The 18,044-nt window shown below is 43.1% G+C and overlaps 2 protein-coding genes across 2 annotated transcripts; one reads left to right on the forward strand and one right to left on the reverse strand.

Moving 5' to 3' along the window:
• Positions 1-309: 309 nt before the first annotated feature.
• optn (optineurin) lies at positions 310-7,009 on the reverse strand. Its single transcript, XM_084345474.1, has 13 exons — positions 6,890-7,009; positions 5,948-6,072; positions 5,467-5,675; positions 5,060-5,221; positions 4,679-4,863; positions 4,232-4,334; positions 3,507-3,622; positions 3,158-3,307; positions 2,842-2,926; positions 2,560-2,718; positions 2,310-2,452; positions 1,950-2,032; positions 310-1,222 (listed from the first exon to the last, which is right to left on the reverse strand). The coding sequence occupies exons 2-13, from the start codon at positions 6,066-6,068 to the stop codon at positions 1,113-1,115; spliced, it is 1,626 nt and encodes a 541-aa protein (XP_084201600.1). The 5' UTR covers positions 6,069-6,072; positions 6,890-7,009; the 3' UTR covers positions 310-1,112.
• Positions 7,010-9,222: 2,213 nt separating this feature from the next.
• Positions 9,223-18,044, forward strand: ccdc3a (coiled-coil domain containing 3a). Its single transcript, XM_084345492.1, has 3 exons — positions 9,223-9,968; positions 10,370-10,547; positions 15,692-18,044. The coding sequence occupies exons 1-3, from the start codon at positions 9,562-9,564 to the stop codon at positions 15,995-15,997; spliced, it is 891 nt and encodes a 296-aa protein (XP_084201618.1). The 5' UTR covers positions 9,223-9,561; the 3' UTR covers positions 15,998-18,044.

Raw genomic sequence — 18,044 nt, forward strand, 5'->3', positions numbered from 1 at the left:
GAAATAATAATAGTGATGATGATGATGATGATGATGATGATGATAATAATAATACATTTGTGTCTGACATGTTTTAAATTTTGTATTTTCAAAGCAAGAAATGGGACTTAATCATGAATACAGTATACTGTAAGTTCTATTCAGTACAGAAATAAAAAAGAAAAAGAAATGTTAAATTGTGTATTTATAGGATAGAAGAAGAAAAAAGACCCAGTTCATACAGTCGTCAATTGGGAAGATTTTCCAAAAGACTACAGCAAGGATAGAGATATGTGACAAACAAGCATCCAATATTACAAAAAGCAAACATAAATTTGGAGTTTTTTATTGTCATTCACAGAATTACAACATGGAATCAGAAGGTCTTTTTAATCTACAGACTACATAATCAGCAGGGTGTTGGAGCCTCCTGTACATACACTTACAAAGGCTGTGACTTACAGTGATAGGTTGATCAACAAGATAAATATAAGTTTTAATTACCAGGTATCATCTGCAGTCTAAATAAAATATATATCCTTGTATTAAAGTGCCTACATGGTGCATGCTCATTTTCCACCAACACCAACAAAGTAATCATGAGTAAAAATATCCTTTCCAAGCAAAAAATATAGAATTTTCATTTGACGAGAAAAAAACATTTGAAAAATAATAAAAAGCCTTCAGCAACCAATTGCTAGGTGAAAAAAATGCAACTTGTAATGGCTGACCTCATTTAATGCGTGCATACAAACAGACAGCAACAAACGTCTCGTGAAAGTGTTCATACACTTTTGGTTTTGGTATTCCAGGCGTCTTTTGTGCTGAAGAAATTAATATTCAGCCTCGTCATTACAGCAAGAAACAGTCTATGTGCCAGATGACATGGGGTCAAAAAATAAAAGATGTGTCCTGCAATGTTTTTCCTGTTCTATTCTAACTCTTTAAAAGCCTTTTAAGATGTAAAACACCAGACAGGACAAATCATTTTCAGATCTGTAGAAAGTGAAAGAGTTTTTCGTGTAACTGTGGACTCAGAGATCTGAGAAGAGGTACAGGTAAAAGCAGAGGAAGACTAAGATTAAGGTGCTAAAGGAGCCACTGTTTTGGTGGATGCTAGTAATAATGGAGGTCTAGTTGATGCAGTCCATGATGTGGATCTGCAGGGAGTCCAGGTCTGGCAGGATCTCATTGCACTTGGGACAGGCGTGTTCAGGAATATTCCCCTGCTGCCAGTCAGTACCTGAGAGACAGAGACACTGATCACAACCTGAACATGCTGGACAGATGTTCCTGCTACACTACATTTTGCCATCAAACGAGCACTTCCCCTTGATATTTTGTTATGTTGCAACATGTTCTGGCAATCACATGTTGTATGTTTTAATGTAGAGATGGTGAAAGGTTCAACAAAGGAGTATTTCAACATTTTGGAAATTGGGTTATTCACTTCCTGTTGAAAATTACATTAGAAAATTGATAGAACTCTCCTGTCTGTGCACTAAATATGACACTAGAGCCAGCAGTTGGTTAGCTTAGCTAGGCTTTAAGACTGGGAATTGAGGGAAACAGCTGAAAAAATTAAAAAATCTAATTGCAAAATGATCATTTGTGATTTTATGTGGGGTTCTTTTTTCTTGGCTAGACCAGTGACTTCCTTGAGCCATGGAGACAGTAAGTCCCCAGGAAGTCGCTGGCCCAGCCAAGAAATAGTTCAAGGTTGGTGTGTCCCCCTGCTTCCACTATAAACTACTGAACTGTACCCTGGCCCTGGCTTCATATTTAGCACAGATGCACAGGAATAGTATCAATCTTCTTATCTCACTTGGAAAGAAAACACATTTCTGGAAAGGACAAATGATTCTTTGAAGGCTCTTAAAAATTCAGCTACAAGACATGTCATTTGTACACAGCATGATAGGAAGTATACCTAGAAGGCTGCACTCAGGACATAATAAAAGGACATATACCTCTTCCAACCAAAGAAGCACCGGCTCCGTGTGGACTTCCTCCCAGGGACACATGTCTCCTCTGCATTTCGCCCAGTGATCGCCTGTGGAGAAACAAGACAAATTATTAGAGAAAAAAAAGAGAAAGAAATGCCCTTTAGCTTCAATTGTTTTAGACCGGTGTAAAATCGACCTTCATAACCCTGCATGGTAACACATATGTATGTCAACATGAGAGCAGGGATTTTCCTTGATGTATCAGAATGTAAAAAGGAGTTCTGTAGCGACCACACAGTAACAGTCCCATCATATTAGTACAGTACAATACACCTCATCTGTCTCTGTTTCTAGCTGTTAACCGTCTTCTGTTTAATTCCGTACCGGCCCAGTGAGTCCATTTCCTCCTGCAGATGGATGTTCTGCTTCTTCACATACTCCAGCTGAGCAGCCAGACGCTCCCTCTCCTCATGGAGTTTCTCCCTTGCTGCTCGCTCTGCGTAGAAGTCTGAGGAGTAGACCTCTGCCTGCACAGAGAGTACAACAAAAAGCACGATGGGTACCCGTGCTGTCATGTCAGCTTCTGGTACTAAGATCTCAACACAGATGTGAAAGCATTTATACGCCTGCTGACCTGAGCCTGGAAGACAGATATTTGCTCCAGCTCCTGTTCCTTCCGGAAGATCTCCTGCTTCATGAGATCGATCTTGTCCTGTTTAGCAACCAGCGCCTGTTCAGCAGCAGTCAGCCGCTGCTGCAGCTCGTCCATCAGGTCCTTCTGCACCATCTGGGACTGCAGGACAACAGGGCGATGGTCAAATACATCTTGCTCTCATTTCACATAATTTGTACTCTTATAGCTGCGTTATGTCGGGTGCAAATCAGCCGGATTTGATACTGTGCTACATAAACAGACCTCTCTCTTCTTCTTGTCCTCTTTGAGTTCGTTGTAGTCCTCAAACAGTTTGGTGTAGGCATCCTTCAGCTGGGCCAGGTTGTTCCTGTGAGAGAGGAAGGAAGGGTGTTAACCGGTGTGTGTCCAACTATAAGCTTATCACTACTGGGATACAAATAAATGAGGGTTTCCAATGCAATGTCTGCACATTTAAACTGCTATATATATATATACTGTATATATATATATTTTTTTCAGAAAGTGATCAAAAGGGTTCAGATTTCCCAAATTTCAATGCCTCCATTTATGTACGATGTGTGTGTGTGCAGCCTCTGACCTGTCCTCCCCAGCCTTCCTCTGCTCCATCTGGTTCTGGGCCACCGTGCTCTCCAGCTGCAGCTTCAGCCGGTCATTCTCCGTCTGAACAGCCTGTTTCTCCACCAGCTGGGCCTTCAGAGTGGCCACATCTTGTTCCACTTCCCGACATCTAGACGCAAAAGGTAATACATTAAAATGTGCGGATCAAGATTAAGGAAATGAACCACTGATGTACACTATACTCAGAAATTGTTTTCATACATTTTCCCTGTAATTTGTTTGGTAATAGAAAAAAAACCATTTCACAGTATTATTCCAGTCTCCTCCTTTACTTAAAAGTTAAATGGGTATGCGTATGTTGGCCTAACCTGTCCTGCAGGTTCTTCTTCATGCCTTCTGCTTCATCAAGCTTGCTCTGAGCCTGCTGCAGTTCTTTGAACAGCGTCATCATTTGAGACTTCAGATTCTCCACCTCAGAGGCTGCCTGAAATATGTGCGTGACACACAAACATTATGAGAAGGAAACAAAACATGACAAACAGCAGCGGACTTCTGCCAGCTACGGTAATGATAACATCGTAGATAAATGTCAGCGGAGAGAGATGCGACTTCAAACCGAGTTCAATATGTAAGAATTGGCCACCTGTCGAATTTATACTCTATACAAATGGGGGACAGCATATCACCAGAATAACTGCTAACTGCTGCTAACTGTAGCTGCCGTTAGATAGTTAGTCCAGTTAGCCATGCAGCTACGGCTGGACTGAGACTGAACACAACCTCCGAGTGCGACAGATTGTTTGATGACCTGGAATAAAGTACTGAGAACATTTTCATCCTGACCTATAATATCAGACTTGTGGAGGTACAAAGTGGTATTACAAGACAGGACTGTTATTTCTTCTTTTCTACTATACATTTCTGAACGTTTAAACTAAAATGTTTACGTATTTCCCCTTTAAATACAAGGTGAGATGTTACTTTAACATCAGCCTCTCATCAGAATGGACAGATCACAATCATCTTTCACACCGAGTCTGCATTGTGTATAGTCTTTGTTACTCCAAACATAGTTTCAGTATTGAGTAAATACCTTTTCCTCTTTCTCAGACTCCTCCTTTGCCTCTGCAGTCTCTGGTTGGGTGGTCTGTGTTGATTCGTCTTCATTGCTTCTCCTCTCCTCCAGCTCTCTAATTCTGTTGACAATTGAGAATTTGTTTCATAAACAGTTAAAAAAAAAAAACACATTTCAGGAGGATTAGATAAAAACCAAAGAGCTTTACGGAAAAACACACTTAAAAATATAACTAAACATGAATACAAAGCAAAGACAGCAGTGGGATTACTGCAAAAAATGCTGATGGCATGTTTCATCTTTAAACAACCAATTTGGTCTAATATCCAGGAAAAAGCACAAGAAAGAAAGAAAGAAACAGGCTGACTTATTGTATTTCCTGATACTAGAAACTTTCCTTTCATCTGTCATGATGACAGCAGATTATTAAGTGGTGAACTGTTTCTTTAAATGGCTGTTCCCTACCTGTCAGCTGAGGACTGCAGCTCGGCCTGCAGCCGCTCGGCCCGCTGCGTCTCGTTCCTCAGTGACTGGAGGAGCTGGCTGACAGTCACCTCCTCGCTGTCCAGCCGAGACGCCGTCATGCTCAGGTCCAGACGTTTGTTGCGCTCCGAACCACACACATCGCTAATGCCATCGACACCTCCATCCTGGGAGGAATAATAGTTAGATCCCAAACTTTGACTTACACCAATGTTTTATTCAATCAACATCACATGATGAAACTGTCTTCTTAATGTGGGTTTAAATGTAGACTGTAGGTGTTAGATTACAGCCCTTCCATGCTGAATAGAAGAAGATTCTGAATGTACAATTCATTATATATGCGTGTGTGCTGCTATTCACCGAGACCCTGATGACCTCAATGAAGGAGTCGCTGTTTGAGTCCTGATCCGCCTTCAGCTGCAGCTCGGAGTTCATCGCCACCAGGTCGTTCTTCTCTGCCTGCAGGCGAGTGACCTGGGAACGCAAGGCCTCGAGCTCCGCGCTCTGATTGAATGACACCGCCTGGAGATTACATTAGACGTCACCAATGCAGAATATATGGTAGTTAAAGGTCCCATATTATGATCGTTTTCAGGTTCATACTTGCATCTACTAGAAAATGTTTACGCGCTTTAATGATTTTTTCGTTAGACAAAGCTACAGAAGCTTTAATCCTTAAAACAGTTATGAACATGGGAACATAACACTGGCTCTCAGCTGCTTTCATCCAGAATAAAACACCTAAACAAAAATATGTACATGCTCACCATCAAGCCTCCAGGTGCGCCCCCTGTCCTTCCCTCCCCACCGGGTCTCCTGCTCAGCTCCTGGTTCTGAAGGGTCAGCGCCTCCATGCGGCTCCGAGCCTCCGCCAGCCTGCTCTCCAGGAAGTCCCGCTCCTCCCGCTGCTTCTCCCGCCAGGCACTCAGACCCTCGAAACGCTCCTTCATCGTCAGGTTGGTCTGACGCAGGGCCTCTGAGAATTTGAATATATGATGATTGTACCGGCCAAGTCATTTGAATTCTGAGCCTTTCCGTTGCCATTTGTGTCCCCACACAATGCTCCGGCTACCCTGACATGAGCCACCAGGAACACAATGACCATTGACCTGAGCTGATAAGAGTATTAAGGAGGACTAGAACAGACTTCTTTGTTGTTTTAACAGTGCAGCAACAACAACTAAGAAGCTCAAATAAAAAAACATTAGTCTCAGCTCTGACCCCACCACCGCCACCAATTAGTCTCACCCTTCAGGTCTCTGTTCTCCTGGATGAGGATGTTCATCTGCTGCAGGGTTTCCTCCAGCGTGCCCGACTGACCGGGAGAGCGAGAGATGTCGCCGTTCATCATGGGGCCTCCAGATGCCATGATGCTGAGAGGAAGGCAAGGAAAATTATCTTTTTGCCCCATCATTTTGATTTATACTGCTAATTACAATTTTTAAGTGCAGGAAATAGGTTCTATGTTGTAAGATGTGTAATAGTTTCTTAAGCTCACATCTCCCACACAAATGACTGACTCAAAACAAGTTTTTTCTCCCTTTATGGGAAATTTTAACATTACCACACCATATTGATACAGACTATAAAGACTTGGGATGAAATCTCCAGTCTTGCTGTCTTTACTTGTGCTCTGTTGTCAGTGAATGGTGTAAAAATTACAAACTGCTCCATGCTGACATCACCAGTGACTCAGTGGTTCAGCATGCAGCAGCAGAGAAGCAGGACACAGTCAGTAAAACTGAATTATCTCATCAGCAGGTCACATGATAATTGAATTGTGACAATAACAGAGAGCAGTACCTATGTAACAGGCTGGACACTGGCCTGCTTCTGCCCTCACTCAATCACTTACTCAACGGCTGGTACTAATAAACAACTAGCTAAAATCAGCACTTAGCAGCTGAGGTAACACGCTGAAACTGCAGCTAACTTGGTAACAGTACAGTAAAGAAGTGGGGTGAATGCTAACCAGCGAATAGACACACTGTCGCCCTGTTAAAATGTTAAAAGATATCTTTGCTGATATGTCGTTATATAATTTTACTTTCGCTTTCCTCAGGTGGGCCTATCCCGTGTACTTGGTAAACACAGAAAAGTTAGCAGCAACTCACACGACACGGCTGTGGCTCAACGTGAGCCAAACTGCGTCACATCAAATGTTAAACAAGTAAAAATGTCGTAACCCACCTGCTGTCAACTCCTGAGCTGAACACGGTCTGGAAAGTCACTCCCAAACCACACAGAAGCACTCGGAGAGCAAGAAATGTGTCGATCAACCTTGTAGTGCTGCTTCTGGGTTGTAGCGACGTCAAGTTACGTAGAGGAACAGCGCGCTTCCGGTGGTGTTTTTCCAAAATAAAATCTTCGCTTCAAATCACTCAGAATTTCTTCTAAAATGTCATTTCAGTCTAAAAAGGGTTCAAGAATTGAGCATAACCTTTGCCAGATATCTCTACTTTGTTTTGATAGGGACTTTTTCCAACAAAAATCTTTTAACTATATGTGGCAAGGTGAAGAAGGCCCGGGCGGGGATTGAACCCACACCTCCCGGGTAAGAGTCATGCGCGCTTGCCAGTACAAGTAGCCAGGGCACATGATCAATTGGAGGCATAGTGACTGGAACCTTAACTGTCACATATATCATTTTTAATGGCTTTCAATGTAATGTATCTGTATAAATGTATGTATTGTGCAAAAACAGCAGCAATTACATGGAAAAGAGATATACAATAAGAAAAGTGAACAACACGGGTATAAAACAATTAAGCCGATTATATGAAACAATACAATATGCTCAATATGAATTCAATATGAACTTTTTGAGTAATAACTTCATTCTGTTGCATGTGGTGTAATAATTTAATTGTGTGAAGCTTTTACTGGTAAAAAAACAAAAAAGAAAGAAAGAAAAAGAAAATCAAACCAACAATGCAGATGTACCCTGTACATATAGTCACAGGTTCCATAAACCATATGAATGTTGGGGTTCCTATCATTTTTGGCAGCTTTGACCTGAACATTATTTTCCAATTAAAAAACATAAAACATAAATGACCAAGTAAAGAAATAAATATTAAAAAGATCAAATACAATCTGAACTAATCTAGGCTGTAGCACATCACGATGGATAACCGCTAATCCATGTTTGAAGTTTTGGGTCAATTTATTCGGGGATTCTTCTTTTATTTTGAAGGTTAATTTACCTTACTTCCTGTCCCCACATGCCTGATTATCGCTCTGACTCGTGTGGATTTCGTTTCCTCGAAGTGACGTCACAGAGCAGGTCGCAGATGTGAGTGTAAAGTGCAGCAGGGTCTGAACAGAGCCGCGGCTCCGCCAGCTCCATCCGCATCTTCTACACGTCACCGAGAGGCTGACAGCTGGGGGCGGGGCCTGTCCTCAGCTGACAGCGGGAATTCCCTCCAGGAGTCACCTTGCGCTTTGGACAAAGAGTGGAGATTCCCTAACCTGCTCAGTCATAGTGTAAAACTGTAAAACATAAAGCATCAGAATTAAAATATAACTAATTATGATGTAATATCTGGAAATATTGTTTTATGAAATGACATCAAGGTCACTGTAGAATACTGCTCCAATACAACACGCCTACCAACGTGTTTACAGAGTGGCACATTAAAGCAAATGTAAAATATTACAGCATTTATTCGATTCATTCAGATAATCTATTATATAAAATGAAAATAAATACATGTTCACCTCAGTGTCCACTAGGTGGCAGTGCTGTCTTGACAAAAATCCAGATCTGATGTAAAATTTCACACCACTGAGCTTAAATCCAACTGCCTGAGTATATTCTAAGAAGCATAAATACTCTCCATGGTTTATATGTATTTTGAGGCCATATTGTCTGCTGTTTAATGGAGAAAAGACTGTATATTGAAACAGGAGCAGCTGATAGCTCTATAGCATACAGATCCCACTCTGACACACTATAATTTCTTTCATTTCACTTTTTTTTTTTTTTCATATAGCCTATTATATGTTCTGCTGTGGACTACTGTTATCAATCAGTGGTCCTGTTCAAAGAACCCCCTGAACTTCCTCTGAAGATGCTCTCCAACAATAGAAACCACTTACCCACTTTTCTGGGATTGATCTGGGATGCTTTCAAATGCGCCCTCGGAAAAATGGAAATCTCTGAAAAAACAGAGTTTCTCAGTTCAGTTCAATGAAGGCCTAAACTACTGTATGTCTATGCTAAAAAAACATCTAGTGGTAAAAAAATGTAAGGCTTGCGATTTGCCACATTATCCACTATTAATATATGTGGGCAATCTATGATAAAAAATGATGTATGGATCTACTTGTTGTACAGTGTTTTAACATCGTTTATCAGTTATATTGATATTAACCGGCAAATAGCACTTGAACGCACAATCAAGCTCTCTTGGAAACATCAAATGTCGGAGCGTCCCATCAGTCCTTGAACGCAGCGCCCGGTCTGCTCTGGTGAAGCTTGTCGCTCACACAGCAGACAGATGAGAGGAAACAGTGGGAGCACAGCAACAGGTTGGAGTTGTGGAAGTTTCTGCAAGGTGGTTTGACCGCTCTGTTCTCTTTAAAGTCTGCAAAGGTAGTTTAGTTAAAGCAATTAACTAAACCTGCATAAACTTAATGGATAAAAGCAGAAGTTTGTGGAAAAGTTAATTTGCTTTTTTTTTTTTTAGTTGTTGGTCAGGAGGAGCATCCTCGAGCGTCAAGGTAACCATCCAAAGTGTTTAGTTCTTTGACATTTTTCTGTTCGCATTTTTAACTTGACTTAACTCAAACTTGGAGGTTTGAAGGGACCCCCAGTAACAGTCATTTTTGAAACTGCCAGAAGCTTGTAGCTCCTCAGCATGTTTCCCGCGGCTCTCCTCCTCGCAGCGCTCTGCGTTTTTACGCACCTTGACACTTTTACGCACGGCTGCCAGCTCCCCTCCGAGTGGCGGCCGCTGAGCGAGGGCTGCCGAGCGGAGCTGGCGGAGATCATAGTGTACGCCCGGGTCCTGGGGATCCACCGGGAACCCCTGGGCGGCGGGGCGGGCAGCCTGTACAACTCGCTGCCCTTCGGGTTCGGGTATGGGTACGAGGGCGCGGAGGAAGGGCTGCTGTACTCCGCGGAGGTGGAGTTGCTGTGCGACCAGGCCTGGGGCAGCATGCTGGAGGTGCCCACTGGATCAAGACTCAACCTGACCGGACTGGGGTACCTGTCCTGCCAGTCTCACACCGTGATGGAGAACTACTCCTACTTCTTTTTCCTCAGGTGAGCTGCAAAGCCTAGCAGGGCATATTCATCCAAACAGCTCCAACACACATCTGGACTATAAAAGCTTCAAAAAAAGTCTAGAAACTAGGTTTATTGTTGCCATTATAAAACTTTTTGTCAGACAGAAGTGCAAACTGTGATCTACAGTCAGCTATGTAAACAAGACAACTGTATTTAAATATCATTTTGAGGTGTACCACTTGAGAATGCCTCTGTACTTCCATCAAGTGAGACTTGAAATGCTCTTCTTTTTATGCACAACATCTGTCTGACAGCTGTACTTGCTATTTACTTGCAAAATGTTTAAAAATTAAAAACTACAGCTGCCGTTCAAGCCAATAGTTCCTGCAGGAGCTCCAGCTCTCTCCTCACAGTTTTCCTGTTTATCTCCTCCACAGGATGGACGAGAACTACAACATCCTCCCCCACGGCGTCAACTTCCAGGACGCCATCTTCCCCGACACGTCCGAGAACAGGCGCACGTTCTCGAGCCTCTTCCAGTTCTCCAACTGCACCCAGGGGAGCCAGCCTTTCCACACCTTCAGTCCTGAGTGGGACACCCAGGAGGACAACAGGGTAAGGCATCAGTTTCAACACACACATTTTCATATTAGTACCATTTTTATGCCTGAAAATGAACCATGAATTGTAATCCTGGGGACTTCCATGCAGTCTGATTGGATAGTTGGTTGCCATAGTGCTGCCTTCTTGAAGACAAAATTTATTTAGTGCAACCTCATTACCTTTCTGAGAAGAATAAGATTAAAAAAAGTCTCCTTCTTCAGTGGGGTCACCTTTTGTGTTTGAAGGGGATGTAAACAAACCCGACCCCATCTCGTTACCATGGAGATATCAGATTAACAGTCTAGGCTGAGAAGTGGATGTGTGTGTGGGGGGGGGACTAACAACTGTTGTTGTTGTGTTGGGTTTTTTTTGTCATATTCTTGCTTCGTGACTTGAATATACCATTGTACATAAATATGAATGTGTGTGCGTGTGTGAGTCAGCAGCAGAGTGAGGTCTTGGTTTGTTTGTGTGTTTGAGTGTGTGTGGACACCTAATCCTGAGTTGACTTGTGACTCTGCTGACAGGAATGTGGTGAGGATCAGTAAGAACACAGTTTAACTACCCTCTGGCACAGTGCAGAGCCACACACACGCAAAAACACACACACACACAGACACACACGCACACAAGAATATAAAATACAAGGAGACGCACACAGAAGAATTGATTATACTCTCCAACGATTGGTCACGCGTGATCATGAAGATCAAAGCGATGACTGATTGGTCGAGGTCCGTCGGTCCTCCACCTCAGGCAGACAGGATGCTGGCCGCCCGGAGGTCAAAGGTCAAATAGCAGAGATCGACACGTTTGACAGGCAGCAGTTTGAAAGCGTGCCGGTCTGCAGCTTCGATTCATATCAGTGTGAAGAAACGCAGCCCGCTGACCTGGGACCACGGATAAGCCGGACCCCTGTCGACAGAAGACGACGGGTCTGCTGCTGCGATTCAGGCATTTACGAAGACACCTCCTCTGAGGGAGCTGAGCAGGTCACACTGCGGACAAGACAGAACACGGCGGCTGGAGGTGGAACGACGCTAGTCTTTGCCCTCCTTGTCTTGTGCAAATTCATTGACACACTTTAACATGTCTCCATTGACTTCAGACTTGACGTAGACTAACCTCCATTTACTTGAGATGGTCTTGTCCCAAAAGACTGCAGCAGTTTATGGAGTTTGCATGTAAAAATCTATTTGCATCATTGCATTAACAGTCAGGATGCAGCACCTTGTCCCTGACTGACCTGGACACTGCTTGCAGCACACGTAGAGACGGACATGATTAAATGTTCCCTAAATGGATTTATGGTATTTTGTTATCGTCGGCAGTAAAAATTGCAGATCTAAATCAGGAAACATGCGGTGCTGTGGTGTCTTCCTCTCCCCTTTTTATTCAGGTTTGACCTGCAGGGTGTGGCCCCTGAGCTGTATGGTCAAGGGTCAGTGAGGCAGGGGGTAAACACACTGCTCATTTAGAGGACAGGCACTCACATGCAGAGGACACGACCTGCAGGCAAGGCGGGAGAAAACAGGTGTTTTGCTCTGGGAATTTATGGAAGAGTATAAGATGGAAGGACCTTCTTCTTCTTCTTCTTTTTCCTTCAAGTATCAGATTCAAAGCAGATGAAAAACCCTCCTTCTCTCCATTTTTTGTGCTTTGGCTGTAGATTAAAAGAAATTAGAAACAACTGAGAAAACCAGATCCCATCTCTAATTTCAGTATCTAGAATTCTGAGTTTGGGCCAAAGGATGAGTTTCCCTGGCTGTATCACTCTCTCCGCGACTTGAGGTTTCCACAAACCCTTCAGCTGGAGTTCAAACACAAAACATCGCCAACATTGGGAGGCAGTTTGCTTCTGGTTTCAGCCTCGTGGGAACCAGACGCCCCTCCAGAAGGACAGACAAGAGACTTCCTCCACTCCTCTGCCAAAACCTCCAATTAGCTTTTGTTGGAGCCTCCTCTTATCAGCTACATTTGGAGCGGCTTTAACCCTGAGCAGGAGGTAGAGACTCCCTAATCATCTGTTCAATACAGATTTTTTTGTTTTCAGACTTTGCCTTCACTTGATAGGCCTCAGTAAGATAAGGCAAATTCCCCAAATACTCCTGAATCAGCACATTTCCATGTTTACACGTGCTCTAATGGTTTGATGCTGAACCACAGTGAGGGATCAGTCCAGTTGTAACTTTTATGTAAACACCTTTAACAAGTTTTCTGACTCTCATTAACTTTTTATGTGGATGCTTAGAGGGATAAAAGGAGTCTGCCTGTTTCACTCGGTAGTTAAAACTCAGGTTGAATACCATGTCGAACTGTGTGTGTGTGTGTGTGTGTGTGTGTGTGTCTTGTCTGTGTCTCCCACTTTCTCTGTCTCGTCTTTGTTTTTCTTTCTTTCTCTGCCTCCCTTTTGTTCTTTTTATCTCTTCATCGCTCTCTCTCTGTCTTTCTGTCTTATTGACCTATTCCTACACACACACACACACACACACACCACACACAAAGCAAAATAAGACCTCAGGAACAGAGAAGAAACCCCGGCTTGTCTCTTTGACGTCAGTAGTGAAGCTCTAAAGACACTGAACGTATGTGTGTGTATGTGTGTGGGTTTGAGTAGTAGGGGGAACTCATGCTGAGTCTCTATATAAAGTTAGAAAGAGGTCAGGATGGACACACACACACACACACACACACACACACACACAAAGGCACGACTCTCAACTCCTTCAACCCTTCACTGGGATTTCTTCTCATTCTCTGTTTGGTCCGTGAGAATGAAAAAATTAATAAATGGAAATATGAAATAATGTAAAGTAAAGTACTGTACTGGAGTAAACATACTTAGTTACATTCCATTACTGTCATGTCTCTAAAATGTCAGAGAAACCTGATCCAACTATTTCCACATTCTGCCTGTTTACAAACTATATTCAGTTGCTTAAAGCTGCATTAGTAGATTTTTGGCCACATGGGGGCAGCACAACAAGTGGTAAACAAAAAATTTAGATTTTCTCCTCAGACAGTTGACGTAGTGATCATTGATGTCCAATATTTACTCTCCTTTAAGTTCTGTTTTGGTCCCTACCACCTCCTGAAGGAAATATATGGCTATTCAGCTGCTAAATGTTGCTGCTGAGCAGGTAGCATACAGCAGGTACTGTATATCATATATTTCTAACTCTAACTACTTCCTGCTGAGGCTGGAGACCACAATAAGAGCAGTGAGACTCAGCCAACAGTAAAGCTTCTGTTTCTAAAAACCAAAACAATGAGCTGAAAGATGCTAAAACGCACCAAAGAGCTGAAGGGAAACCGCAAAGTTGGGTGACACTTATCTGTGTGATTGCCACAGTGATTGACGTATGTGTAAGAATATTGTTTAATGCAGATTTAAATGTATTTGAGTGGATTTTGAATATTGACACTCTGCAGCTATGATATAGTTTGGGGGCAAAAGAGACAATGTCTTTCTGTGTTGACATTTTTGTACACTTGAATTTGAGGACATGCATGTGTCTTCACATGTCCTCTAAATACTGTTTATACAGATGATGCTTAACAGCAGGCAGGTAACACCCGGATGTTTTGACAGGTGGTGTGCGTTTGTGTGTGCATGTGTGTGTTTGGGGCGTCCCACCGAGAGTCTTCCTAGGAGCATGAGAGAGTGTTCAAACTGTAAAAAAAAATGTACCAATGTTATGTAAGTTGGATTTGACATTTCCATGGATAAGTGGGAAGGAAGAGTTCACCAAAATTACAAAAAAAGAAAAGGAAAAAGACCTCTCTTGTCTCTTATTGCATCTATTTAAATTATTTAAGCAGTCCAGGTTTTCAGATTTCCATCTCTGAGATTTAAACTCCCACTCCGCTAAAATGTTTGCTTGTACTCACAGCATTTCAAATCACATTTTAAAAACTCTTCCATTGGGCGTCACCTCGAGCTCGACCATGTAATCACGGCGCACCTGGTTTAATTCCAGCTGGAGATCAGTGTTGCATGTCAAAACAAATACAGTCTGTCATCCCAGAAACAGTATTTTCACACGAACAATTCCCTCAGTAGAAGAAATATCTGAAACGAAAAGGTTTGTTTTAATTTAGATGAATTGACTCTAAAATGAATAGACAGTACAGTAAACATGGAGACATACAAACACTTGTGTAATTGTGCAGTTAATTTTCCATTGCATGCTAAATCCTTGCACACCAGAACGTCGTTTCAGAGTCAAAAGAATGTTTTTGTTTAATATTCAAATTGGTCATTTTAAAGATACATTTGTTTTTGGTTTGAATCTTTGATCCCCGTCCTCACTCACGCAAGAAAATCTAAAAATTCAGGAACTTGGTGAAGCCTATACAGAGCTAATGTTGGGAGCTAGCATTCAAGCAACCAAGCATTAGACAAAAAGTCCGACATTTCAACATAAACTGACTCAATGCACTGAATCACAGTGGTGATATTGGTTGTGTTGACTTTACTGAATTAAGCGGAGTGCTAGTGGAACACAGGGAAGCATTAGCATTAACGCGATGGCCATAAAAGGTTGTTTTAAAGATGTTCCTAGGTTGATATGTTCCTCTGACAAAGTGCAGTCCTACATGACCACACGTACGTTCCCCGCTGTGACTACGAGAGCGCTCACCCCTGTTAACCCTGCCGGCGGAGGTCAGCTCTGCTCTACCAATGAGATGGAAAATCAGGGCCCCTGACACATCCAAGTGCGTGACCCTCGCATTGTGAGGGAGGGACGGAAGGTCTGCGGGGTGAAACGCTTATGTTACGCAGACGCACATAAACGGCATACATCGTCCTCTTGTATTTTCACACTGGTAGCAGGGAGCCTGTGTGGATAAATGTAACTGACGAGGGTCAGGACCTCCACTTTATTTCCCCGTCCTCCGTTCTTTTAAGTGTGCTGGGCCTTGGAGAGGAGAGGAGGGAAATAAAAGCACTGTGGAGATCAAAGGGAGAAAGATTTTTTCATTTTCTCAGAGAGGCTGCTGGGAAAATCACATCACCAGTGCTCCCATACTACCCAACCAGCTGACGAGATGGCAACTGGGGGTTTTACAACACTTTGGTTTGCCTGTAAAGAAAACAGCCCTTTGCGTACGTTAACTCACTGCAACACTTTCCTTCTCTTCCCGCCCCCCAGCTGCTGTGCTCCTCGGTGCAGGCCGCGCTCTTCGAGGAGGAGGAGCGAGGCCGCAAGCTGCAGGAGCGCCTGTCCGCCGCCGAGAGGAGGAACCGGCAGCTGAAGGAGCGCGTTCGGAAGGTGAAGCGCTCCCTGAGGAACGCCCGCAAGGCTGCACGCAAGGCCGAGCAGGAGGCGCAGGAGCTGCAGGAGAAGCTGAAGGCCGCACAGCGGAGGGCGGGGCATCACATCAACGCCATAACGCAGGAGGAGCCTCCACCCGGGCGCTATGCGAGCACGGCGATACGCCAGAGAACGCAACTTTAACCAATCCCACCTGCTCCAAAGTGCCACCCACCCTGGACTGAAAGCTGGCTGCGGAGAGAAAGAGACTGCTGGGCGGTCTCCATGTAAGGGACAAACAAATAGCAACTGTCACATATGAGTAAACACACCTTTAACGTAATAATCTGCATAGTTTTCTTGTAAATAAACTACTCTTTGTTTCTGTATCCCTCATTGATGTAACACAAGAGTGATTGTCAGGATTCCTGGTCGTGTGACAAAAGACCAAAAGCGAATCAAGAGTGAATCACTTATATTCCTGATGATCTCTTGCAGGTGGAGCAGTACTTCAGCAACTAGACCCAGTCGCTCCTCTCAGGCCGTGATCACATAGGACGTGTTTTTGCTCCAACACAAAGCCCAGCTGTGTGCGACATTAGTAACAGCAGGAGCTTATCGGAGCGCAAATGCATTGTTCTGTTTCCCAACCTGAAGTAAAAGTATTTAAAAAGTGATAGCAGACAACCCCCTCCTAGCATTTTCAAGTGGTGTTACTGTTGGCGCTGTAGTCGCAAAGGCAACAGGATCGTTTCCAATTTCCTCAGAGTGATAACTACCAACAACACAGGACCGAATCTGAGTTTATTCATTCATTTGTTTAGTCTATAACAGAGATGTGAAAGCAGATAGAAATGGTTGCCGATCAGCCTTCACTTTCCTGGCAATTTCGTGCCCGGTGGCGGAAATAAATTGCATAGTGAAAGCGAGGTTTGTAGGGAACCGTCTAAACGCTGATGGTGTCATTATTCTATAGCTATTACACTGCACTTCAACGCATAATCATAACGACGAGCTGAAGCAAAAAACTCGCTACTGCAAGTTTAAAGATAAAACACAAAAAATGGAGAAAGAAAAGTGATGTATCGTTTGTTTATGTTGGAGCAAGATGATGAGAGCTCAAGTCAGTTCATGAGTCAGATGAGGTACCAGTCAGTCAGGCTGTGAAAACAGTCGTATAATACCTTATGTGGCTCTGCTGGAGCTGTGTCCAGAGATGTGCTTGGCTTTTTTTTCCTCATGACAGAGTTTTACACATTGGAGATATGAAGTTTAGAAGACATCACCTTTCACCAGGCATGGTCCGGAGAAGGATGCTGTCGCTCTGCATTATGGGCAGAGAGGGATCCTGTGTCAGGTTTTCTCTGTCTGCTCCATAGATTTAGATCATTTGTCTCTGGCTCTGGCAGGTTGAAGTGTCCTTGAGCAAGATGCTGAACCCCAAATCCTCCTGAGAAGCAGATTGGCATTGCAGCCTCTGCCATTAGAGAACAGGTGAATGTGCCAATGTGTTGTAAAGTCCATCTAGACAAGACAAGGCAACATGGACAGTCATTTGGACTGGTGTGTCCGCTGCACATTCTGATATCCTGTATGTTCTAGGAACATCATAATTAATGTTGCTCCAGGGCCATCATTGAAACCTACCAATCAAATTTTTATAATGTCATAGCTTGCAACGCACATGGCAGAAGTTATTCTTTCAAACACGTGGTCAAATTCACCTGATGCCATGTTTTCTTAAACTTAACCAAGTATTTTAGTTCCCTAAACCTAACCAAACTGTGACACGGAAAATAATAAGTGAACTCAGTGTAAAAATAATAAGTATTATAATATATACCAAGGAGGTTCAGTCAGAATCACTCAAACCATTAAAGTTGGTGGCCAAAACAATGTGCTGAAAGACGCTAAATACTCTGTAGAGATGAGGGGAACTGCAGATTTGGGTTTTGCATTTCTTGCGATCAAAAACAAAGAAAAGACTCATCAAAAATGCCCTTTTATGTAATCACGGCCTAATGAAGCAACGATAAAAGACATTGCATTCAATTTTTAATGATGTTGTGATTTATCAACTTTCTCTTCGACTGAAACTGTGAGCAGAGCGCGGTGTAACCGAGACGGAAAATGTTCGAGAGGGTTCTTTTTGTTATTTGATTGTTGTGAGTTAAGTCTGGAACATCAGCTTGTATGTGGATATTTTTTGTACGACTGTGTTTCTCTTCATATAAAATTTGATTTGGATGAA

Source organism: Pagrus pagrus (assembly GCF_965226575.1).
Source record: "Pagrus pagrus genome assembly, chromosome: 23".
NCBI lineage: Eukaryota > Metazoa > Chordata > Actinopteri > Spariformes > Sparidae > Pagrus > Pagrus pagrus.